This window comes from Accipiter gentilis, chromosome 27 (genome assembly GCF_929443795.1).
Source record: "Accipiter gentilis chromosome 27, bAccGen1.1, whole genome shotgun sequence".
NCBI classification, from domain to species: domain Eukaryota; kingdom Metazoa; phylum Chordata; class Aves; order Accipitriformes; family Accipitridae; genus Astur; species Astur gentilis.
The window spans coordinates 19,918,158-19,944,283 of record NC_064906.1 but is presented as its reverse complement, the minus strand read 5'-3'; the positions used below and the strand labels follow the sequence as shown (position 1 = coordinate 19,944,283).

The 26,126-nt window shown below is 40.0% G+C and overlaps 1 protein-coding gene across 4 annotated transcripts; it reads left to right on the top strand.

Annotated features, from left to right (window-relative positions):
• Positions 1-1,097: 1,097 nt before the first annotated feature.
• On the top strand, positions 1,098-26,126 carry VSTM2A (V-set and transmembrane domain containing 2A). 4 transcript variants are annotated; one of them, XM_049830191.1, is made up of 6 exons: positions 1,098-1,273; positions 1,584-1,711; positions 3,985-4,151; positions 5,057-5,107; positions 8,448-8,784; positions 25,656-26,126. In XM_049830191.1, exons 2-6 carry the CDS (start codon positions 1,633-1,635, stop codon positions 25,742-25,744), a joined length of 723 nt encoding a protein of 240 aa, XP_049686148.1. In that variant the 5' UTR covers positions 1,098-1,273; positions 1,584-1,632; the 3' UTR covers positions 25,745-26,126. The 4 variants fall into 4 exon arrangements, with proteins under 4 accessions (XP_049686148.1, XP_049686147.1, XP_049686150.1 ...); XM_049830190.1 differs by having other exon boundaries at positions 1,098-1,711; XM_049830193.1 differs by having other exon boundaries at positions 1,098-1,711; positions 25,396-26,126.

The window sequence follows — 26,126 nt, the reverse complement described above, 5'->3', positions numbered from 1 at the left end:
CTATGTCAGATGAATGTATGCAGGTGATAATTTGGACGGTGCGGTAAGTAAGGTGAAAGTTGCATCTTGTACCATTGTGGAACTGCTGCACTCCCATTGCCAGGAATGACAGAACCTGCCCAGTTCTTCATCCAACAGAAAAACGTATCGCCCATGCGGACAAAATTCTCTTTAATTTGGTATGGCTTATATCTTTTTTTAGTCTGTGACTAGTAGTTAAGTTCAGCTACTTGGCAGTGTAAGTGATTATCAGGTGCTCTTTTCAGATTCTATTTATTCTTTGTCTCAGCCTTGTGAAGGTATTTGGTGTTTGCTTAGTGCAACAAGCACTTTCTAGATGTCTTCTTACTACAAGCAGCACCATGATTTTAGCCAGACAACTTCCCTCAGTGCAGATGTTTTTCAGGGTGTTTTGAACATCTAATACAGTCAAGGTTAGTCTCTTATCTAAACATTATTAATATACATAGGCAGAAAACAGGGAAGAGAGAAGGAAACATTCACTGCAGGAGGAAGCATTCTTTAATATGCTGTAAACACCTTTTCTGGTGTACATATATATTACTGTGAGTAATCTGTAGGATATCAAAATCCACTTTTATCTAGCTAAATATTTTTTCCATAGAAATCTATATAAGTACATGTATCCTAAGCACACTCTTAAGTATCATCTTCTTTATCTGCCTTTGAACACAAAATGAACAACATTGTAATGCAAGATGCTAGAAGCATAGTCATTTGGAGCAGGCAATAGCAAGTGCAATAGGATTACTGAGAAACTATTTTCCCCTCAGACCCTGCAAGAGGGAGAGGAAAAGGAGAAAACAGAAACAGCTTAACTCACCAAAAATCAAACCACTGCATTGCCCTCTTAGCCACTGAGTGTTTTGGGATGTAAGACCGAAGATTACATCAGTACAATAAAGGCTCCCTGCTCTGTCTACAATCACAAGCTGTACACTATGCAGAAAAGAAAAAAAAAAAAAAAAAAAGGCGCAGCTTTACCCCAGCATCAGCACCAGTAGAAGTCTAAACAGGTAGAGAGGTGTGGAGAACAGGGGGGAGAAGGAAGGGTTAAAGGCATTATCGCAGCCATTAGAGGGAAAAGTTGAAGCAATACAAGCACAGCAGACTTCTCTCTCTCCCCCCCCCCCCCCCCCCCCCGCCCCTTTCTTTCCCCCACTCCCCTCTTCCCAAGCTGGATCAGTGTGTAGGGAGGGCAGTCATCACGCCATCCTGAGCAGCAAGAGCTGACGCTGGACGAAGCTGCCAGGTAGCTGAAAAAAGGCACAGAAGGCAGCTGATACCCACTTTTCAACGTGTTGGGTGGTTGGGTTTTTTTTTTTTTTCAGTCTGAATCTGGACTTCAAGCAACACAGCGCCTGAGACAGCTCATCTGAACCACACTGTATTGCAATACTCGCTCTTCCCAAAGAAAAAGACTCCACTGAGTAGCAGAATGCTGCCAGTGTCGCAGCTAGGGCTACAATACAGAGCCTTTTTGTAACATTTTAAAATCTCTTTCTGTTCATATATTTAGAGATACCTACCTACACTCACATATCAATTCTTCCTTTTTTGAGGGCACCTTTGGCTTTTGTTACCCTGATGTGACTTCTTTTTCGTCTTGGAATGATGGGGATCTTTCTAGCTTATGTTGGATTCATTTTTTTTTCAGTTATGTATATTCAACAAGGACTTTCCACCCAAGGTAAGATCACTTATTGTCAAATGTGTGTATGTGTTTTTCTATGGTAAAACGGACTGACAACAGTACTGGGGAGTGGGGGGGGGACGACGGGGACACGGACGACGGACGAGGCAGAAGAGGAAAAAAAGAAGGAAAACAACCACAATGGATGGGAGACGAGGACAGCGAGCATCAGGTTTACATTTAGCTTAAAAATTGTCTGTAAATAGGAAGAGAAGTGAGAAGTTTCCCCAAAGTGGGAATAAAACAGGCTTTCTTTACTTGATAGCAAAGAGGGAAATGACAGGCACCTTGCAGAAGAGTACAGGGGTGTTTGTGGATGGACATACATGTGTTTGGGTTGTCCATGTTTATATCTATGCATGTATGCATACAATAAACACCTACCCGTGCACGCATAACTATCGCATTCAGACCAAGTACCGGATGGCTAAATCTACTGCCTCCCTTAAAACATTGCAGTCTCCTTTCGCGCTGCGTCCCCTTTCCTCTCCTATTACCCTGCAATCTTCCGAGCCAGACCTTCATTTCGATTCTGTGACTACGTGTATTTCTGCTCCCCCCCCCCCCCAAAAAAAAAAAGGAGAGAAGAAGACAAAATCGACTTCTTTGAAGACCTCCCCACCACCCCCACCACCCCCCCGTCGCCTTCCACCCTCCCCGCCGAAAGGCGCGCCTTGCATTTCAAGCAGCCCGACCGCTGCGGGAACCGCTCGGTCGGGACCTCGGGGCTGCGGCGAGGCGGTCAGCACCACGGACAGATCCCGCTGCCCCCCGCCCCCCCCCGCCCGCCGTTCCCTGCCGGCAGGCTCCCCCCGCCGTCTTTGCGAGCCCACAGCGGGCTGCTCTCGGCGGTGCGATGGAGGAGGAGGAGGCGGCTGGCAGCCTTCCTCCCCCCCCCCATCCCCAATCCGCGTTCTCCGCACCGCTCGCACGCACTGACCTGGAGGGGAGGGAAGGAACAAACAAATCAAAGAAACCGAAACAAACTTGCAAGCCCGGGATATGCAAAATGCACGGTCCTTTTGTCATTTTAACTCGGTGACTAGCAATCGCTGGCTTGGGGGGGGGGGGTGGGGGGAAGCGCAGAAAATGGGACACCGTGAAATATAAAGCTAGGAGCTTCGCTAAGTATCTGTTGCCAAGCACAAATGTGAGAGGATAAAGAAGTAGCACTGGTTAAGCGTATTGCTAAATTATCCCACCTATTCCAGGTTAGCTAGGAACACTGGAGGGGGGGGGGGGGGGGGGGAGGAGACAACGAGCAGTATTTCCTTCGCATCATAATATGCTCTAGTCAATCTGTAACAACGCATAACAGAAAGCAACGTTGCAGGGTCTTTCCACGTTTTGCCCTTCTTGAAACACAGGCTTTATTTATTACACTGTTCATCTGTAGTCCCCCTCACCTGACTATCATGTTTCATTAGGCTGCACAATTTTAAAGTGAGCTATAGGAAAGGATGAGGAGGAAGTAAAGACTGAGACTTGAAAAAATACTGGTGCCCTGGACTGTGTCGGTCGGGATTAGTTTTTAAATCTAGTAGTGGTACCCTGAAATGGGCAGATCCTGTCTGGTAAAGGACTGGGACACAAAGGTGAAGGTTACTTCTAGAAAGTGTCTGCCAGGACTGAGAAACAGAAGATGTATTGCTTCTCGGTCTGTTTATGCAAGCAGAGGTTCTCAGAAAGGGTAACCAACTCAGGTAAAGCCTTGGAAATGGGCATTTTGATGAGTGGTCGTAATCCACACCTCAGAAGAGTGCCAGTTCCAACAGCCGCTCCAACTGGCTGTGGAAGGTTTAACAATTTACACATCTCCAGCTCAGCCCTACAAAATACAATAAATCAGTCTGATTTTTTTTTTTTCCCCCTCTTCCAAATTGGTCTTGCACAAAATCCCTCAGTGAGTCTGGTGAAATACTGCATTCTGCCCAAGGGGATTTGGACCTGATTACATAAAACTTTACTAGTCCCTGGGAGCAAGCAGGGGGGTCTATAGCATTTCCCATGAGCAAAGCTTAGAGTGCAAAGAAGGTGGACTTGTGCGTAAGGGAGGAAAGGCATACCCAGGTGTGAGAGAAACCAGGGGAGGTAACATGTGGGGAAACTAGAAAATCAGAAAAGAGGAGGAATCAGAAAAGAAAACAGAGATATTAACTAAAAATGATAAAAAGAGAGAGAGAGAGAAGAAAAAAGGCAACACAAAAAGCAGAGAATAAACAATGAGTAGGTAACAGGAGATCCCAACACGTTATGAATTTGTTTTGCAGCAAAATTCACTGAGTTTCCCCGAAATGTCACGGCCACTGAAGGGCAGAACGTGGAGATGTCTTGTGCTTTCCAAAGTGGCTCCGCTTCGGTGTACCTCGAAATCCAGTGGTGGTTTCTGCGGGCGGCTGAGGACCAAGAGGCCGGAGCCGAGGTGACAGGCACTCAGGTAATGATCCTCTGCCATGGGATCCCCAAACCACCCAGGAATGCCACAGGAGAAGGAGCTGAGAGGGAGGGAGGGAGGTGGGGAGAAGAGGGGAGGAGACAGGGGGAGCTGAGGGACGTTCTGGATCTCCCCAGGGATTTAATTTTGACCATGAAATAACAGCACAGGAACCTTCAGAGAAAAATGCCCACCTCAAGGGATGATGCCCTTGGTGCCTGTCACTCTCAGGATGCACCTAGGGACGTTCACAAACCCACTCAGACTTCCAAAGTCTAATTTTTAATTTCTTTTCCCCTCTCTCTCATTTTCCCTTTGGAAAGCAGCTGTTCAGAGACTGCTCCTTGTGGGAATTTTTTATTTCCCAAATGGCAAGATCCTCCACGTGCCCTCCAATTTACAGCTGGTGCAGTCGAGTCGGCAGCCCTAACTCTGCATGCAGCTGCCGCAGGAGGGCACACACTTCGCGGGGGGGATGGGGGGGGGGGGGGAGGCGAGCAGGGGGGGAACCAAGTCCCCAAAGAACCATAAAAAAGGAATCATACAACAGCTCAATTTCAGCCTTCCGAGCGGGACGGAGGGGTCCGTGCCCACTCCCACTCCCGCTCCCTTCCAGGGACGCTCCTCCCTTCCTCCTTTGCCACCACCTCCGCACTGCTCTCGGCGTTCAGCCGCCCCGAAAAGCCCCCCACGCGAGTCGGGTGGGTGGCGGCTCCGTCGGGCGATGCCCCCCCCCCCCCCCGCTCTTCCACGGAGGGGAGTAGGGCGCGGGGGGAGGACGCCTCGGACACGGGACGGCGGCTCTCCCCGGCGCGGCCCGCAGGTGGCAGACGCGGCGCGCCGCTCCACGGGCTTCCGCGGAGGGGAGCGGGGGCCGGCGACCCACGGCGGCGTTCCTTTCCCTGCAGGTGGAGCTCCTGCCCGAGCGGGACCTGGATAACGACGGCACGAAGATCAGCGTAAGTACCGCGGCTAGGGCGCGGAAAGCCCCCGGAGCGCACACACGCACCCCCCGCCTCCCGGCATCCCTCCTCATCCTCCCCCCGAGGTGAAGCGGGGCAGGCTCCTTCCTCGTCCTGCCCGAGGAAGAGGGTGGTGGTGCCGGGAGAGCCCTGCCCGGCGCAGCCTGCGGCCCTGGGGACTTCCCAGGCGGGCACGAAGGCACGGGCAGGCGGTAGACGTGCGGCGGATTCCCGTTTCCAGCCCCTGAGAGCCCGCACCCATCCTTGTACCTCTCGTTCTCATCGGCCCCGGGCAGCTGCCGAGTCTGCCTTAGCGCTCCAAAGCTGGTTTTAAGGCTGAAATTTGGCCCTGAAGCCCCGCTTCCCTTCAGCGGGGCGTGCAACTATTTAAATGGGTGCTTCCCTGTGTTCCTATCCGCTGGCAGAAAAAAAAGCTCAGAAAGTCTTTGGCCGAGACCCTCCTGTTCGGAGTAATCTCCGCTCCTGGCCACTGAGACTCTTTTCTTAGGAAAGTGGGGTTCTGAAACCAGAGTTACCAATCTGCCATTTGGAGATTAAACCAGAACGCTGCCTCGAGAAAATTACGAGCAACCTCGCTCCGGCCCCTGTCCAGGGGAAGGATGCCTTCCTCGGCAGACCCATACCCCGAGTCAGGCACAGCCACAGCCCCTGACCTCAGAAAAAGTTCAGACCCTCCTCCTTCAGCATCCCGAGAAATGTATGGCGGTGGGATTGTGGTGTCGTGCTCACTGCAGTGGAAAGACAGAGATACCTGGCAGATACTGCAGCATGAGCATTCCTTATGAGCCCAAAGGGGTTTTCCTTTCTCAGACACAATCCCTTCAGAAGTGCCTTTTAGCTGCGGCCAAGGCTGTAAGTACCAGCAAAGCTTAAAACACCAACACATAGGGGTGACTTATTTCCGCTAAATCCTTTACTCTGCTGCTCTTTGATGCCTACAAATAACTAACCAAGTAATTACATCAGGTCACCGTGCAGCTAGGTATAGCTATAAATTATATATAGCGCTATATATCACAGTTATAAATGGGAATTCAGATACGCTGTATTCAAAATTATACATATTCTAGCCACACTTAGATTTCCCATTATACCTCTCACCATATTCTATAAACAATTTGCGTTGTGGACCGTATCTTCAGTTACATTTGTAGGCTATCTTGCAAATGAGGCCCACATGTGGTCTTTGGATACTATTCCACTAGACATAGTGCTAGCAGCCAATTTATTCCTTATCAATACTGGCTCATTCAAAGTCCCCCTAGTAATCTATAAGATCTGTGACACAGTATAGGCTGTAAAGCTTGTCCCATCTTTCACGTTAAAAATCTCTTTCTCTCATTATGTATGATAATAATTCACGAAGTGGTATTTATACAGTGTTTTTATAAGCTTGCATAAAACAGTTTATATTTGCAATAAAAAAAGTCAACATTAGGTTGACAGTCTAAATATACTTGTTACAAATGTAGCCTTCCGTTTTTTCTTTCTTGAAGGCACACACAGAGTCTTCCATTAGTAGGGAAGTATCTTCATGAAGAGGACAGCAAACTTTTAAGTGCATTTAGTAAATTCTTTACAGAAATGGTAAAATATACTAAATATATTCTTAAACTGTGCTGAAATATACCACTTCTATTGGTTTTAAATCGTAATCAGGCACGTATCGAAAACACGCGTACATGCTGACTGCAACAATTTTAAATTTCTAATGCAAAACCCCAAACAAATTCTGTTTTTCACTAGTGCTATGTAACACTGTTAACTTCGCAGATATTGCATGGGAGCAAGTGAAGGCAGAATACGACCTACAGATCCTCTTTCCATTCATGTGAAACTTCTTTAATCCTTTTGCTGAATATAAGCTGTTCAGTAGAGATATATTATTATTGAATATGGTTTAAATAACTATCCAGCACTTTCTGGGTAATTAATATTGCATACATTGTGCCTGAAAGTATGCAATCCATACTTTCAACTCAGTTTGCCAATATAAATTCAGAGCTGGATACAACACAACAGGCTGTAAAGTCCATCCAGTACCTTAAAGCAATAATGTATTCACAAGTATTGCTCTTCCATTTATCAAGCAGGCAGAATAGGTGCTTTGCCAACACGGGTGACCACAGCATGTCAAGCTATCAGAAGCAGTCTGTTGTACAACCACCAGTAACACGTGCCTAGTTTCACCCTAACGGTTCTCCATTCTTGTGATCTACCATATATTCATCACCCTGACTTTTCCTCCTTGTGTGTCATTGATAAGACACAAAGCAACATTTGCATCCATGTTTATGTAATGGTGGAAGTAAACCACATTCAGAAGTTCTTCAAAGCTGAAGTTTTCTGTCCCACTGCATCCCTTTTAACTGGCTTCCTGTGGGGCAACAGATATTAATCCAGATAGAGAGTAATAGCCAATTAATTAAATATAAATTCTCTAAAGTGATGAACATACAGAAAGGAATCTGTGTTACCTTCCCTAATGCATCTTAATACCTATCACACATTTCTGGATGCATAATTTACTCATGTGTGTTTTAATTATGTGAGACAAAACTATGTTGTTACCCTCGGATATTAAACACAATTAAAAATAAACCAGGAGTCTTACTTTAGCTGACAACTTTTGAAGTGATCTTGAATATGTGCTACTTGAATATGTGCTGCTGACATTATATATGATTTCTAATAAGTACACACTTATATAAATGAGACAAAAGGAACTACCTGACACAAGATGTCTTGTTACGGTTACCAAACAAAAAATAACAAAGGTTTGGACATGCTTGAAGGAGACAAATTGAATGTCAAATATGCAGTTTCAATGTAGTGAAGATTACAAGCTAATCTAATAAATTGTTACTAAAGAACTTTAAATATTGGCAGACATCTCCAACGAAATTGTTAATGCACTAGTTCAAAAGCTGAATTATTCAATAAAGCCAACTAACTGGAAAGGTTTAACCAACGAAGCGCACAGATATTAGGTTTATGTATAAAGCTCATTAAGAATGTTCGTGATCTTAAGCAATTAATTGGAATGAGCACGGTAGTTTGGGTTGTTTGTCTGAGGCCAATTAGCATTTCAGAGCAAACCATCTAAACAGTTTTGGAAAGAAGATGTCAGACATCCTCATAGATACAAATAATCATACTCATCCTTGATGCAACTTCCCTGCAGTAAGCACAATCACACCACTGATTAATTGGCACTTGACTTCTCTGGACAGGCTCTACCTCGGTAGAGTCTTCCCAGAGAAAGAATAATACCTGACAGCATGTTTGTTTGTTTGTTTTCCTGGCAAATTTGCAGACAGTGAAAGTACAAGGGAATGACATCTCCCACAAGCTGCAGATTTCAAAAGTGAGGAAAAAGGATGAAGGCTTGTATGAGTGCAGGGTGACCGATGCCAACTATGGAGACCTTCAGGAATACAAGGCCCAGGCATTTCTCAAAGTCAACGCTAACAGCCACTCTCGGCGAATGCAAGCCTTTGAGGCATCTCCAATGTGGTTGCAAGACATGAAACCTCGCAAAAACATCTCAGCAGCTGTTCCAAGTAGCATCCATAACTCTGCCAATCAGCGTGTGCGTGCCACCTCCAGCCCTGAAGCAGCAGCCAAAATCCCCAAACAAAGTCCACAATCAGGTATGGTAAAGCATTTTGAGCTTTCATTTGATTGCTTACCAGCATGTAAAAGGAGGCTAACTCCACAAGGTAACCAGGAATTGTGACTAGGAAGAGTGTGGTGCTCATTTATTCCTCCTCCTTTCTGGCTCTATTCCTCCTGCTATCTCCTTACTTCCTAAAAGCTGAAGATTAAGTTTTGGGGCAGAAGAAGCAAAAAGCCTTAAATTCCTATACGTGGATTTTATCTCTACTGGTTTTATCCACCTAAGGTTAGCTCTGTAACTGAAGCTTAGCTTTTCCTGTAGTGTGTGTAGAGAGAGAGGGGCATGTCAGTGAATGACTCATCTCATTTTAAGATGGCTGTGCATGATAAATTAAATAAAACACCCAGCCAGAAGTGTTTCTTCCTAAGTTAATTTACAGAAGTCACCTAACTTTTATGTTGCTAACATTTGGTGACATTAATCTACTTTTAGTATCAATCCTATTTTCATAAGGAACTTGACTTCTAAATCCAAGCAGACCTTAGGTACACCAGATTGTTTCTCCGTTGTGTAGGCTTTAGAAAGACCAAGGGTTTGTCAGAGAAAGTGGGTTTGTCATCTTCAGCTGCTTGACCATTGGCTTTGAATCAAGTGTTAAAATGGCAATGCCTCAATTTTCTGTCACGTAGAAATTACCATAGTACATATTTTGTTTGGGAGATTTTGTACAGCACTGTGTAAATAACCTATAAGCAATATAAGTCTGTGTTTTCTACATTGATACAGTAAAATTCACACTTATGCAAAGGTACATGAATATACAGGAGGTGCAGCTGTTGGCCACTGTATGATGGCAATAGAGATGGACAGGATAAAAAATTGAGACATGTTGTAAATGATTAGAAGTCCTCTGGAAAACAAACTGTGCAAGTTTAAGGGTTTCTGGGTTACTTCTGTTTACAATGAGGGCCCAATGTAAGGCAGGAGATCACAACCTAGCTTAAAACATATAATGGAAGCTAACCTAGTTTGTTCTGATGCATCATTTTTTCTGCTAGAAAATGCCATGTCATCAAAACCAAAACTGGGAATACAACAAATTTCACAGCACACCTATTGTGAAATCACTTATCTTACAGGCATAGGATTAGAAAAACATTTTGATAACGAAAATACATTTCATTACAGATTGGAACAATATGATTATTCATATGAAAATTCTTATTGCTATTAGAAAAGATGATACGCATACTACCACCATTTTACCTCTGCATACATTTTTTTTTAATTTATTTAAAAGTTACATTTGGTTCTCTTTCCCTGAAATAGAGCCACTTTCATTTTTTAGCTCTTCCAAAAAATGCTTAAGCTGTTAGAAGAAAAGAAATATTTCAATTGATTTTAAATCATCGTTCTACCATGGCTTTCCTTTCAGAGAAATCTATATACCACTTATTTTCCACTGGACTCATACATTTCAAAGTAGCAGACTTGTCCATAAAGTGAAAACTCTGGTTTCTGCTCAGTTCTGTGTTAAATTAATTAGAATAGTCACAAGTTTATGAAACATGTAGCTACAGACTACGCTGCATTGCGGCCAAAGTGTGCACACAACAGCTAATCCACTAAATCACTTTGGATATATAATTGAATCTATAATATTGTTTATGTCTTTAGTCCAAACAATGTCTTGCCTGATTACTGGACATTTGTTTTTTGAGCGCTAGTAGGTTATTACATGGAAAAGTCCCTGTGAAAAAAAAACCCATAGAAAAACTTGGTCTCTAATTTTTTCCTTGAGTAAAGGTTACTGCAGATCAACTATAGACAATCCCAATCATAAATAATTTAAAAATTAAACAGATTAAAATATAATTTAGTTTATTAATTCATTTGGTTTATGATGAAGCACAGATTAATGCTGTATTCATCAGAGGTGAAACTCATCTACTGAAGAAACAAAGAGTGTATCAAGAATCCGTATTAGGCTTAATTTCAATTTAACGGTCAGTTGCTACACAGTAATTACTGATGATATTTTTGATGAACATCACTTTAACTCTTGAGAACCAAGATTTACTTTCCTTTACTTGAGAAAATCTGGGCCTGATTTTCCAGCTATGGTGTGATTTGGACTTTCACTCCATTTTACACTCACTCTACACCAACAGAAATGCCCACGGGAGCACAAGGCAGTGGGGGGTTTAGTTCTATGTAACTTTGAGGTGCAACTTCAGCTGAGAAAGGAGAGACATCAGCTGTGAGACCTCAGAAAGGCAGAAGGGAGATGTCAAAGACACTAATAGTCTTTCTTTTTATGATACTGAATCAACACCATCTCCTTACATTGTCAAATGAGAAACTCTTCCATTCTTCAGATTCATGCTAATTATATATGCATGCACAAGACTACTGTGTGATTATGTTACATGTAAGCAATGTGTCCATCCAGCCTAGAACACAGAAACATGGTTGAATACAAATTTATCGTTATCAACCATGTTTGTATTTGAAAGACATAGGGCGTGTTTGTTCATGTTGAGTAATACACTGACTTCACCAACACTGTTTGAAGAGAGAAATACTATTAACCATAGGTAATTGTATCAAAAATTCCCCGGTATTAGAGAGCCAGTGCACGGTTATCGGCAAGCAATAAATTTTACTGCCATGCTCACAGACTATTAAGAAATACTTTTACAGCAGAGGGAAATAAGACACTGCGAAATTATTGGAAAATCTGTATTCAGCTATTTCTGAAGAACTCGGCTACTAATATGAGAAATATTGATTTTGATTACATGAATATTTTGTCCCCAAAATTTATTTCTGCAAGGTGGGTAGCACTCTACTAAACTCCTTCTATCCTGAAGCACACTGCAGAATTTCATTTCTTTCTCAACAACAGATATTTAATAGGTAGCTCTAGAAAACCAGTTTACCATCACTGCCATTTTAAAATATCAGCATTTCCTAACTGAACAGGTATTTCTGTCATTCTCCTCTTTTACTCAAAAGTAAGAGTATCTGTGATAACTATGAGGGAGCTATATAGCCAGGGCTGACAAATTAAAGTGATATGAGGTCCATTCAGCATTTTGCGCTGCTCTGAAAAACGCTATGTGAGTGTAAAAAAGATATTTGTTATTGTTAGCATAATGGAGATTCAATAGAGAAAGAAAAAGCTAAAGTGAAGACCTCCCACAGAGTCTTCAGAAAATATACTGAGAAGCACTAAACATCTACCTCAAAGTCAAAAAAGTCAGGAAAGCAAAAGTCAAAGCTAACATAGCTTGACCCTTTCTTTTCATATTCATGGGCTGCAGCAAATGAAGTAAGCCATCACAGCTTAACAGGAATCTGAGTAATTTGACAGGCTAATCTGCATGTATCCAGAAACTGTCCTATGTGGGTGGAGTGACAGACATTTTTTTTTCCTGCATAATTCATAACAACGTATCTTAGTCCAAAGGTAGAAGTACAGAGTGATCATATAGCCTTGTAACTCTAAGCAATGTTGCAATTAACTGAGGTCCAAGAGCTGCAATGAATTCGGGTAAAAGGAAGCTAAATAATCTACAGGCTGCACCAAATCTCACTGTTTCATGGATATAAATCTAGACAAACTCTGCTACCTGCATTCAAGTCACTCAACATTTATAGCAACACAAAGGAAAGGGCTGCACAATTTGATGTGCAGAGAATGTGTACATCCCACAAACTCTTCCTGTTCTGCCAATGCTCTGTTAAAGCACTCAAAGCCATTAGTTGCTTTTCAGACTCAAGAGGGAATAGCTACAAATGAAGAAGTGACGTTAGGTCCATTTTTCTGACTGCTTACATACAGACTCTGCACATTTCTAGCAACTTTTTGTCCTTTCCTGAAGTTACACATTCAAACATTAATCTAACTACATGCCAAAACTGTTCCTGTGATTATGGCAGAGTTGCAGTGAGCGCCTTGAAAAGGAGCACAAAGACGACAGTGGTCCTTATCTAAGACAGAATGACCTGGATCCTTGGCATCATAAATCGCACTGAGAAGCTGATCCTCAGGTGTGAATGCAAAAGAAGAGGATGAAAATCTATTTCTTCAGTCTGTTGATACTGATAAATTGATGACATTCCTTCCAGCCTCCATTTTTTTCTACAGAATCCAGGAATCTTTTATTATCAACCTGTTGTAAGCACAAATTTTATGCCCAATTTGGAATCTTCTGTGGTATAAACCAACTTCTATGTTGTTTTTTTCTACTTTTATGTTACATCTCCTCTTAATGTAAAGGGACAAAAAGTCTGCTCTAGCCTCCACCAAGGCAACAGCCAACATTACTGCTTTCTTCACTAAAAGGAAGACTTTGGCTTTTGCGGCTGGTGTTTTATAAACTGTGAGTACCCGTAAGGCTGGGAGGTACCAACCATTACTGTAATTGTTGCACAGCAAAAAGTCAAACATCTGTTTCCTTAGGACTACATTAAAGCAAAAGCCTAGTGAGAGTTTTGTTCTTTTTCTGAACCTTATTCATCTGTTCTTGGAAATTCTTGCAAGAAGATGATGCAAGCGCTATCCCATTTTACACCTGTATACACTACAATCTCTGTTTTTACTTGAAAATTACACTTTGGTTCTCTCTTCCTGAAATGAAGTCACTCCACTTTTTTTAGCTTCTCTGAAATAATGGAATAAATTCTAACCATGTTAATTGATGTAGCCCTATTAGCCAGTTAGCTGTTGACCTTGAAACTGTAAGCATCTTCTGAGAAGTGCTAATCTGCTCAAAATAACTTCACTGACAAAGCAAGGTCTTAACAGCAGCTAAACCCCTTTGTTTTAGGCCAGAATTTCCAATGCAGAGTGAACTCACTACTGCCTTATGATTCTTTCAAAAACCCCACATCTTAATTTCTTATATGTGCATAATTACTGATAGAACCAAATGCATACAAGTATTTAAACTGCTGTTCCTAGTGCTTAGTCCAACTCAATCCAGTAATAAACAAAGTTTTCTGTAGACCTGAAGTTCTAACTCCTGTCACAAGCAAAATGTTATCTACTTTTTGTAAACATCCCTCACTGTCATTGCCAGTCGCTGATACTACACCACTATCACCTTCCTATTCATTTCTAATCCTCTTGCAAAAACACAAGCTGAGGAACTGAGAAAGCACTCGCCAACCAATATATATACATTTTTGTTGTTCTACAGGTTTTAGCAGTTGTTCAATCCCACATGCCCATGCCAGACTGAGTACTGCATATGCCTAGTTTCAAACACATCTTCTCTGAAATCAGAGATATTATTTTCATCCTTAGCCATGCCCATGGTTAAGCACTAATGCTGCATCATAGAAGAAAATCATGGTCTTCTCCGATTTGTTGAGATAATCACGGATTCTGTCCTTAAACAGATGATACCTCCACTGTAACTCATACTCCTGTAAAAGTTTAAGAAACTCATTTTGCCCTTTCTCCATCTACATTGTTGTTTATGTACACACATGTATACTGAGATCTTTCCTATTCTTTTAGTAATCTTACCAGTGTATTTCACTGTCCATCTGCCTTTGCCTTTAATCACATCTATTCCTTTCTTTTAGCTATTTAAAAAAATGAACCTTTCAGACTCACCTTACCTTTAGAACAAAAATGATATATGAAGATCTGGTAGGGGACCCCACAGGAGTTCCACAAGTAGCAGAATCACAGTCATTCTGTTCTACATGCCTGATACAACTTTTTTTGGTAACTAACCACTGGAAAGACTGCAGATGGGCCACACAGTAAAGAAAGAGAAGAAAATAAAGGAAGAAAAGAAAAACTGAGGGGGAAAAGCTGTTTATGAGTTGTCAGCTCACTCAAATTGCTTTTCATTGCTACACAATCAGGCAGCTTGCACTGGGTCATCAGAGATTGCAGCATATGTGACAGGGCCTGCTCTTGAAATAACTGATGGGATTTCCTTGCTTCAGAACACAACCCATTTGTTACCTGACACCTATACAGCAAAGCAGAGGATGTTTTTGCTTGTTTCAGACAAGAAGCAGGTGCTCTACTTCATTATGAAAATCCTTTGCATTACTTGAAATTAAAAAGAAATGGGTAGAATTATCCGCTGGTTGGAATGGATACAAGTCTGCTGAAGCCAAAAGAATTGCATTCATTTACAACAGCAAAAAATTTGGCTCAAGCAGGAGGATGAAGATGAATTCTCTTCTAATCATAAAGTGAGAGTGAATTATAAGGAGAATCTAAACTCCACCCAGCCTGTACCAGAAGTTTAGGACAGTGAAGCTGTCTGGGAGCAGAATGAAGGGAAGGAAAATACCTGAAAACTACTATTTTCAGCTCATTCAGATTCAAGGGGAGGGAGCATTCTTGGTGGTGGGTTTTGTTGTTTCAGCTTTTTTGTGCATTTTTTTTTTAAACTTTGATCAACTTTTTTCTAGTGCTTATCTTTGAAACCTCAGGCTGGACTTGATAGAAAGTTCAATACTTAGTATTTTCTTATTCTCTGGACAGGGATTTTCCAGTGGATTAAATAATTCATGAGCTTCAAAGATATTCCAGACACATAACCTTCTTTACAGCTACAGTAATAATCAATTAATCCTGCTTTGCTGAAGATAAAGCTGGATGTCATTTGAAGAGCAGCTGATGATCTTTCCATTGGCCTTGTGAAGAGACGACTCTGCCCCAAACCCTTTCATTTCACCTTATCATAAGGAAGTTACCATCATACTTTTCGGCAGTGCAACTTTCTATCTTGTCTGTGTGTGGGTATTCCAGTCTGATCCACCCCACCAAAGTTTGTTCCCCATCTACTGACAAATGCTACTGTCCTGGAACAAAGCTGCCTAACGTGCTGAGGAGAATAAAAATGTGAAAGTAACTGCCACAGCCAGCTTTCCCAGTGCTTCATACATACGATCTGTGTGTTCACCAACAGTTACAAAAATACAGATAGCAAATCTGGATGCTACTTCTGCTGCCAGTCCTATTTCTACTGCTGTTATTCCCTCAGCTGCTGTTATTGCCTGTGACACTGATGAAGGCTTTTGGCCACCAAATCACAGCCATAGGGCTATAATAACTACAAAAGTGACTTCTACATCACTACAGAAGATGTGTATCCATCTCCAGTTCATTCTGTGCAACTGAAAAAAGAGCTAAAAGGGCAAGATGTTTTGTCAAGGAGCAATAATAAATCAATTATGAAGCCAAGAACTAGCAGTAAGTCTCACAGAGAGCTGGATATTCAGACGGTGCAAAGCCCTTTAGCAGAATAATACCATTTGAGAATATGGCTACACAGCATTGTGCCTGTCTGAAACTCTGCCAAAATAACAGGTAGATTACCTATTTTGTACTCTGTTGAATTATTCACATGCATAGAATATGTGCGGATCAGTGACCATCTTATGCCTGAAGAGTCTTTGAATAACAATGGATGACATTTCATGATTATGATTGATCCCACATCTCAGAACTGTAATGAGAAAGGTAAAAAAAATCTGAAATAAAAGTAGAAAAATTCAACAATAGAGAATGTGAAGGAGATAGAAATAATATAGGATTCGGCACAAATACTTCAATCTTCAGTCTCACAATCCACCACTTTCAAACTAGTGCACTGTGGTTGTAGGGGTCATAATGTTGTATTTTTTTTATTTGTATCACAGTAATAGCAAGGGTGAAAGCTTTGACTTGTGAACTCTGATTTAGCTCTCAAAGTTTAAAATGTTGCCACCCAAAGTCTCTGTCTTGCCCCAATCAGAAGTTATTGCCCTAAAACATCAGGTTGTTAAATTGAGATGAAGATGATGAGATGGCATGGGGTTTGCTTGTACCACTCCTGTTATTGGGGGTTTAATTTCCATAAGAGGGGGAGGTAGAGGGATGGAGGTACTATCATCTTAAACTGCTCCAGCTAAAACCATTAAGAGCTGCTGAGTCATAGCCCTTAGACAGAGGTATGTTCTGTTAGTCAGAGGCATAGTTCTAATCTCTATAACAACTGCATTACCCACCAGGCAAACAAAGGATCAGAAGAATGGTCCCTGCCTCAAAACACTTACCATCTAAGAATCAGACAGAAGAAAACAGACTCATCCATTCCGATGGGTACAGATAAATGGGGGCTTAGCTGAGTTCCATGAAAATAGCACTTATATAAATGGTATAAATAGAAGGAGATCAGGTTGACTGCATGTCAAACGTAAGCCTAAGCAGTGTCAGGTGTGAAAAGCGAGAAAAGGGATTGAATCTCTCATGCTGAAATATTTACAAAGAATGATAATTTTCCTTCTGTCTACGTTATAATAACCCTCTTTGTATGTTTTTCTTGGTATGATGGTGCTGTTGAAGATGATAGAGTAATATTAAGTATCATCCCACTTAAGATTTTTTTTTCTGATAGATGAAAGGATGAACAGGATGCAAAAAGCACAGGAGGAAAAAGATTACTTCAGTTCTGTTTTTCTGCAAATAAAACTCCTGTTGTGACTTTATGGTATCTTTCAGCAATAGGTCTGTTAACAGTTCAATTACAATGTGGCATATATCAAATACACACACATTTATATTTCATACAAAAATGCTGAGCAATTTGTGCTGGGGACATGCTTAGTTACAACAGAGGAAGCCGGTTATTAACGGAAGAGTCAATTCAAGAAGAATTTTTGTTAACAGTCTAAGTTTCTGCCTTCATTCAGGATGCAACATAACTATATGCAAGTAAACAGATGAGGATGGGTTACCACCGGACAGTCACAAAAAACTGCATTTGCTTTGGAACCAGCCATCTCATAAATAGATAAATAGAAACACACTGATTTATATATTTTTCTGTCCCACACTAAAAAAAAGTCTAAGCAATTTTATATCCATGGTTTTCAGGGAAAGGATGAGAGAGAAAGGTGCCCAGTGCTGATAAGAGCAGTCTTAAAGCATGCTGCCAGTTGTTCTCAAACAATACCAATTAAAAAATTTAGGGCCTGCATTTGCTTGAGCTTGCCTCCCTCCCCCTTAGCTTTTAACTGTTGCAATGGACACTGGATATTAGACTGCTTCTCACACTAGTTTTATTTAAATAGCTAACGCTGGTGTTTCACAGATTATTTGCAAACACCTCTTTTAGCAACCCTTTTCCCCAAAAATACTCTTTCACTGAAACAGAAACAGCTGAAGTCAATGTATTACTTATACATGCGAAGACAGAGTTCAATGCAAAGAAAAAAAACACCAAACCCGCAAACAAAAAAACTTTAAAACTTTGCAGGCTCAAACACCAACTAAAGGGAGGAAGAGAACTAGGATATCTGCTACAAATGGCTGATGCCTGAACATTTGTGACTGAGATGCCCAGGCAGACAGAATGTCATTCTCCTAAGAAAGTCAGCCTGGGAAGTTTGAGTATCAAAACAAAAAAGCATCCACAATATAATAAATAGATAGCAACGGAAGCAGTCATAGTTGTACAGCCACTAAACAATTCAGAGACATCAAGAACTCAGTATATCCTTGGCTGAATACATGAAATTTGAGGTAGCTGAGCACAAAAAAAGTTTTAAGCTGCTAGAAGGAGAAATATGCTTCTGGGTATGTCTCAAGCTGAAAGCTGTGTGCCTTAGGTTCAAAATCATTTTGACTCTGACATGCTCTACCCCTCATATCACTTGCAGAAACAATACATCTACACTTCATTTCACTGAATGGGTATCTAACCTACTGCTACTTTACTGTTCTGAACTTGTTTGTGAGAATATCACATGAAAATGCTAGGGAAACTAAAATTTTAGAAGCTGAATATTTGATAGGATAGTCTGTCCAGATAGCTAGACTCACTTTCAGACCAAAACAGCCTAAATAAGTTTCCAAGAAGCATAAGCAGTTGAACAAAACTTAGGATCACTGCCACAGAAATGAATGACAGTCATGAAGCCAATGCAAAACTGTATCAGGATTTCCTAATCATGCCAGTATGTAAAATATTATTTAGTCCTGAACTACTTATTAACACAATTTAAACAAAGCTACATATGAAAACAGAAGGAAATCCACTGATGAGAATGGAAGTTGTGAATTACAGGATAAAGATATGAGGATAAGGATATGAGAGAGCAAAAATTACACTAGAGGTGGGCTAAGACAACTACACTATCCAGTTCACCGTCCTGAAAAACTGTGTTCAAACTCAACAGTGGGTTTTGGCTATTTTCATAAGAATTGTATGAAAATCTATAAATGTTCATGCACTTCCCATTTCAGATATATGTTTAGGGAACTCGCCACTCCCTCCTGCCTGTTCAAGGTAAAAGGATGAAAAGGTCAGATCATTTTGATGATTTCATTTTCATCTTTGAGAATGATAGTAGAGATCATTTTAGCTTCTTCATAGTGCATGATGGCCCAATTAGGCAGCCTGGTTCTAGTCAAGGGGTTAAAGAAGGAAAAGTAAACAAGAACACTGAAGAATTAAAAAGAAAACTATGACTCTCAGATACATTGCAAAGGAAGAACAAGATTTAAATGTTTCCCTAGGTATGGGTTGATGTAAGGGATGATGCAGAAAGTGGCCTGAATGTAAAATCCCATGTTTGTTCACACCAGTGTACCCATAATTCTACTTCTGTCCATCTTGGCATAGTAAAATTGCAGGAGTCATTGCAAGTCCCACTCTTCTTTCTTTCTTCCTTCGTACTGCTATCTCTTGTCTTTTGATAGATTTACTATGGCTTGTTCTGGACCACTGCCAGAAGCCAACTATCATTTTACTACATGCTACCTATATTTGAAGTCTCCTTAGGTTTTTCCTCTCCCAAGTATTTCCATCTCAAGTTTGCATTAGAATGTGGCTTTAGGTGTAGCTGGCAGCAAGTAAAAGGCTGTGACCTGCTTTAGCCCAGAAAGAGCTCCAGGAGCTATTGTGGCCCAAACCTCTGGCAGAATTCTCTCCTCTACTCATGGTTGGAAAGTTTTCACTTTCTTTTGTCCTGTGACAGGACTGAATACCTCTGTTTGCCTGGTAACCTTACCTAGTGAAAGCTAGGGAATAATCATCCATCTAAGATCCCATCCCTCTTCCTCCTCTGCTCTTTTGGGTGTCACTGGCAGAAAATGAACACACAGCAGGTGAACAGAGCTACACGCTGGATGCAAAGTCTAAGTAGACTTCAGGGAAATTCAATACATAGCCTATTCTAAATTTCTATCAATTTGGAAGCAGTAGTTTTCTTCCAAAATGAAAAAAAAAAAAAAAAAAAAACACCAACCAAAAAAACCCACAACCAACCAAAAAAAAAAACCACCTCAGAAATTCAGAACTTTTTTTCTGGTGTGTAAGATGAATTCATTTGCCCTGTGTGGTAAGTTCGCCCAAGACAGTGATGAGCAATTTACACTATTTTAGCCTGACTACTGTACAGCCAATGGGGAAAGATGGACTGGAAGCATAAGCAGAAGTATCTACACGAGGAGGCTTGAATATGATACTTACTGCTTGTCTTTTGTCATTCAGTTCCCCCAAATCAAACACAGGTGACTGAACCTTAAAACACATTAGAAGTCATTCCCCTGAGGAGGGAAAGGGGGACCTTATGTCTGTGGAAGGAAAATTTTCTTCCTGAGTGCAGGTATATTCCAGCAGTATAGGACAGCTATAGGTGACTGTGATTTTGGCAATTCAGAGGAATAAAAACAACAGCAATTGGTAAGCCAGAGAGGAAGAATCTATTTATTTAAAACCTGTGTGAGACATATTCAAATAAAACTTCGAATAAAATCAACCACACCTGGTTTCACCTATCTTTATAGATGTAAAACTGCAAACGTCTTCCAATAAATCTTATGGTTCATTAATATCCCCAGTAAAATTAAGGCAGGTATTTAATGAAATTTTACTTACTTTACATGGAAATAATGCAAAATTATGATTTCATGTGATTTCAGCTAGGGCTGACAAGAAGCCTATTTCAAATCTAACACTATAAAGCAAAGCTGAGTATTGCAAAAGAGCAAACTAGGCACTTAAATGGAAAATATCAGCACAAATACCTGAAAAATGAAACTTCCAAGGTTTCAACACCTCTGTGATTTCAGAAAGCAGTAGTACAACAAAATTAACTCATATTCAGCACAAGCTGAATACATATCCCCCATAAATATGCAGGGATATTTTGGCATCATGTCATACATACAGAGAATCTAGGATGGACTTTGGGGTGACTGGCTGTATTTCTCCTATACTGGTCAGCACACACCCAGGACTCTACTCAGGCATTAATGTTCCCTTATGATCAGTAGCTTACTAATTAAAGGAAACTCAAGGATACCCTCACTTCACTTACATGTTTTGTAAAATATTAAAGCAATGCTGTTGAATTCACAGATTCGTTCTGTTATTTATATGATGATATAGTACTCGTTTTAAGGATAACTGTAAGAATCCAGTTTTCAGAGGCTCTGACGGGCATTGAGACTCAAAGGGCAGGAGGCTATTACATCCCAGAGACCTCCCAAACCTTAGGAAGCACAAGGAATACCAAATTTGCTAAACTTCAACTCTTGCAGATGCAAACTGCTTGAGACCCAAGGTGGTTAACCATGTAAGGGATTCTTACAAATAGGGGATGCTAAAACTGTAGGGTCTGAGGTAGCTGCCTAGTTTACAAATCAATGTTTTGTCCAGTTGCGAAAAATAAGTGGGCAAAATTATGAAACCAGCATTTGCTTTTCTCTGCTTGCGTCCCAAAATCCCATGTGTTTTTACACAAATCTTGTCTGATCACTATCTTAGTGAAAGCAAGGGATTATAATCATTTAGGCATGCAATGAGTAACTAGGTTTTTGATCAGTTAGGGTTTACTAATAATTTATAACTTCTGCTGGCTTTATTTTATACTTAGATACTCTAAAATTAATCTCATTAACAGAACAAAGTTGATGTTTAGCAATTTGGTCCATACACTATGAGCCATGAAATATGTTTCAGCATTTGTGACAGACATTATTTTATTATTTTAAACATTAAGATCACAATTATTTACCACTTTTTTTCTGTTTTCCTAGCATTTAAGTAAAACACATATTTGAATAAACCACAGTTTCAAAGTTTCAAAGATGGCATGAACTACTCTTTCCTGCTATTGCACAGAAACTTATCTCATGATCAAATTCCTTTGGCAATAAAGCATTTGTTTACAGGAGAAGCCTAACTATTTCATGGATGTTTGCTCTTTGGATGTATGTCAATGGCAGGAAACAAAAGACAACACATGGGCATTTATATCTCACAGGAAGAATTTAACTGGATCCCAGTGGGTAACAGGTCAAAACGTGAGAATCCCTGACCCACACATCAAGTAGAGTTTACCTAATAATGTAGAAATAATATATGCATACATACTACTGGTCTTCTTCCAGGTTACTGTCTCTGAGGGCAACATAATTGTAGTCCAGCTTTGCCCGGTGTTCTTGACCTGCAATAAAATTTATTTTAGCTCTCATTATGTTAATTAGAAAATAATGTTAGAAATTACAGGGAAATGAGTAATCGATATAGCAAACCCACAGCCAGATCGACAGGTTTTTATGTATATTGCCATGCTCACAGTTCCAGTAATACTGTTTAAGTCCTGGTCAGAGCTGTACACCAAAACCACATCTGCATGAAAACTCTGAATTTGGATACTCTGTATTTTCGAGATATTTGGATTTGGATTCTGATCTGTACTTTGCCTCTGACTTAAGTCTAAAAATAGTGAAACTAAATCTCTGATTTAAACACCCTATGACTTTTAGATTCATAGTCAAAATGGAAATTTGTGATTATTTCTGGTTGCTTATCCTTTATCAAGTTGGAAACCAAAATAATAGACTATAAACAAATATGACAGAATAGAAAAAGGAAAAAAATCTAAAAAGGCTGCTTTTGGTTTTTCTATGTTATTATTCTACATTTGCAGATTTCACCCTTCCAAAGTCTAAAGAAATACTTGGGTTCATGAGAGAATGAATACAGTTCTTTTACACATCTCCAGAAAAAAGAAAAAAAAACAACAAAAAAACCCCCTGAGTATATTTAAACTCCAATTCTATTTCATAAAGAATCACTGACAAGATGAGAGTGCACCTAATAGTCATATATGTCACTATATATTGCAAGTCAATTTTATTGGGGGTGATATATTACTGAAAATGTATCAGTTTGGGTTAGACAGCATTTTGGAAACTATTAAGCCAGTAAACAGTAAATTAGGATATACTAATCAGTTCCCGAAACCACGCAGACAACACTGTTTATGACAGTGATTTCCAACAATCCTAACAGCCCCTTTCTTTACCTAGAAGCTGAAATTATTTTAGTTGTATTTCCCTAACTTTTTCTCATGTGTTCAGTATTGCTTCAGCTTGTACTTACTGCATGTACTCTAACCTAAATCCCTTGCAAGATAAAGAAAAACAAACTTGTTTTTTTACAGAACACTACACACGTAGAACATGTGATATGAATTGGAAGGAGGTCATGATTTATAGAGAGACTGAACATTACAAATAGAAAGGTTATCATGTGTGTGCAATATATGACCCCTAATTTGGGGATCTACAGATTGTCACATTGAAAAAAAGCAAAACAAAACAAAAATCAAAGAATGCTTTGCCTGCAAATATTATGGTGCTGCTTTTCCCACTGTGAAACAGTTTAAGTCAAACCTCTTTTATATCATACCGTTTCTCTTCCACACATTACAGCTTTCAAATTCTCAAATTATAATACCATTAATTGTTAAAAGTCCCTTTTAAAAAACATCCGTGAGACTCTTCAGAGTATTCATCCCTATTTGCATTGTACATATTTTGTGCAGAGGAAATGTATCTCCAAAGACCTCTTTAGATTGTCTTGAGCAGCGTATTTCTCTAGTTCAATCCAAAAAATATTTAAATGGAATAAAATGAGTGAAAATAGTTCAATACATCATGAAATGATCTAACACTAACAAAGGTTCTAACTCAGTTCTGCTAACCTAGTTAGGGAAAGAAAAGCCTTTATAAACATCTGTCAAGTGATGAATTTTACACCTCATATAAAAAACAAGAACATAGCGATGCTGCAGTAAAACCAAAACCAGAAATTGAACTCGACCCTTGGGTGCAAGCTTGTAAATACTACCTGTATGAGAACAACCCACAGGAAGAAGTTACAGCAAATTTGCTTGTGTGTTTGCTTGTTCCTAAGGAAGAACAAGTGTTTTGAGAAGCCCAGCAAACTACTGCAGCGTAGTACAGGTAGGCTGGCTTTATCAGATGGGCAAGAGAAAAGTAGGCTTCCCACTCCTGTCTCCATTCAGTAGAAACTAGGCTTAGAGTTCCCTTGGACTTCTTTGAAAATCTTAGGTAAGGTCTTTGAGACATGTTTCCATTTAAAAGTTAATATTCATTTAGAAATTCAGTTCACACATGGATAATTGAAATATCACTGTTACTTAGAAGCTCTTGTGTATGCGACAGAGGACTAAGAGTCTTTTATGGCAACTACTATGTATGCAATGTCTCACACCATGTATTTACAAAAGGAAGCAGTGTTCAGAGATCTGGGATTTAGTTTAATCCCTGTTTTTGAAGGGAAAAATTACTAAAGACAGGAACAGAAATACTTCTTGCTACACTTATAAACATAGTTAGCAGATACAGAGAAATGTTGTACCGATAAATGTCTGAAAACTTTTAAAAAATGAGCATTTGCCTTGAGTTCTTTTTGATTTCATTGTGTATATTTTTTATAAGAAGATAAATGTGCTTTTAGGGGCTGCAGTGGAATCCAGCCTTCAGTTTAATATTACATTTTTTTATTAAAAAAGCTTATACATGATTAATAGATTTCTTAAAAATAACCAGTTATTAGAAGTCCAGCATTATGATGGACTGCTTATAACACCAATTACTTTGTTACAGAATTGACACCTGTAACCATCAATAACATTCATACTTCTCAAGTATACAACACAACTATAAAATCTATTAATCATGCATTAACCTGTTAGAATTGGAACTTTTATTTATAGTGTAACCAAAATTCATTTATGGTTTTCACCTCAAGTAATATGTTTCAAATTCTGAATGTAATTCTTTATAATATAGGGAGTCATCAGGCCCTGAGACTTGGTACGCAAGACATCTAAATACTTATGTGCGAACATTTCCATTTAATTAATACAGTTTTTATTCTGATAACAGACTTAAAATTCAAAGTCATGTTTTCAGAAATAATGATATTTACCATTGTTTGCATAGCTTTTTACAAAGAAAAAAAAAAGCCTGGGAAAATATAATTTCTCAAAAATAAATACTCCAAACCTTTTAGCATTCTGTTCCCCCCTTGTATAGCACAGCCATTTGCCAGTATCTCCTCTGTTTTACAAGAAAACACTCTTTAGCCGCTAGATGACTTTTTTGTTAGCAGTCAATGATGTGATGCTGGAAATGATTTTGTAAAGAACACTCTGATATGGAAGGTGTTTGGGTTTGTTCCTCTTGGTATATGGTTTCACTGGATAACATTGTTTAAAAAGACAGACAAGAAACAAAAGCAAAGCAAAACAAAAAAACCTCCCTGGGACTGAAATACTTTGTATGTGTTGTTATTTGCAGTGCATGCCAAGACATTCATGGGCACCAGAGCCAACCTGGCGAGCTAATTAAATATATAAATGTATGTGTTTAAAACAGCCTTATAAGGAGCATTGGAAATCTGCAAGATGAGCGAATATCTTATAACTTCTTCCGCAGGTGCGAGGATAGCTACAAGCCATGGACTTTCTGTCCTGCTTCTTGTTTGTGGCTTTGTGAAGGGTGCTTTGCTTTAATCTAAAAGTGCTGACTTTTTCCAATATCACTTTCTCTTCTTAAAGCAAAGAGCAAATCGCCTGTAAAATCCACGGAGCGGACAGCAAAGTTGACCCTAACCTCCAACCACCACTCTGCACCCAATGTACTCTAAATCTCTACACAAGGAGCACCTTCTTCAGGAAGTACAAACAAAAATACTAAATAAATAAAATAAATAAATAAATATTATAAAAAGAAGAGGATACCACATGTTTTCTTGATATATCTTATTTTCGTTGGTGTATCACTGATCTTTTATTTGAAGAGAACTGGTGTGATGTAATCAAACGTTTTGTAACAGCAAGACCTAGTTTCCTTTTCTTTCGGCAAGGAGAAGCCTCATCCTTGACTTCTCAGGGGTTGGCCTGCGAGTCATCAGTATTACAGAATTAACCATGGATGACATTTGGTTTCCTACGCTGAAAGAACCGTTCCAGCCTGGAAGCAAACAGAGGCCAAATAATTAAACAAAATATAGTGATTTCACATCGACC

Coding starts and splice junctions, on each gene's coding strand:
- VSTM2A (XM_049830191.1), top strand. CDS start 1,633: ATGATGGGGATCTTTCTAGCTTATGTTGGATTCATTTTTTTTTCAGTT. Junction 1,712..3,984: donor ACAAGGACTTTCCACCCAAG/GTAAGATCACTT, acceptor TTTGTTTTGCAG/CAAAATTCACTGAGTTTCCC. Junction 4,152..5,056: donor CCGAGGTGACAGGCACTCAG/GTAATGATCCTC, acceptor CTTTCCCTGCAG/GTGGAGCTCCTGCCCGAGCG.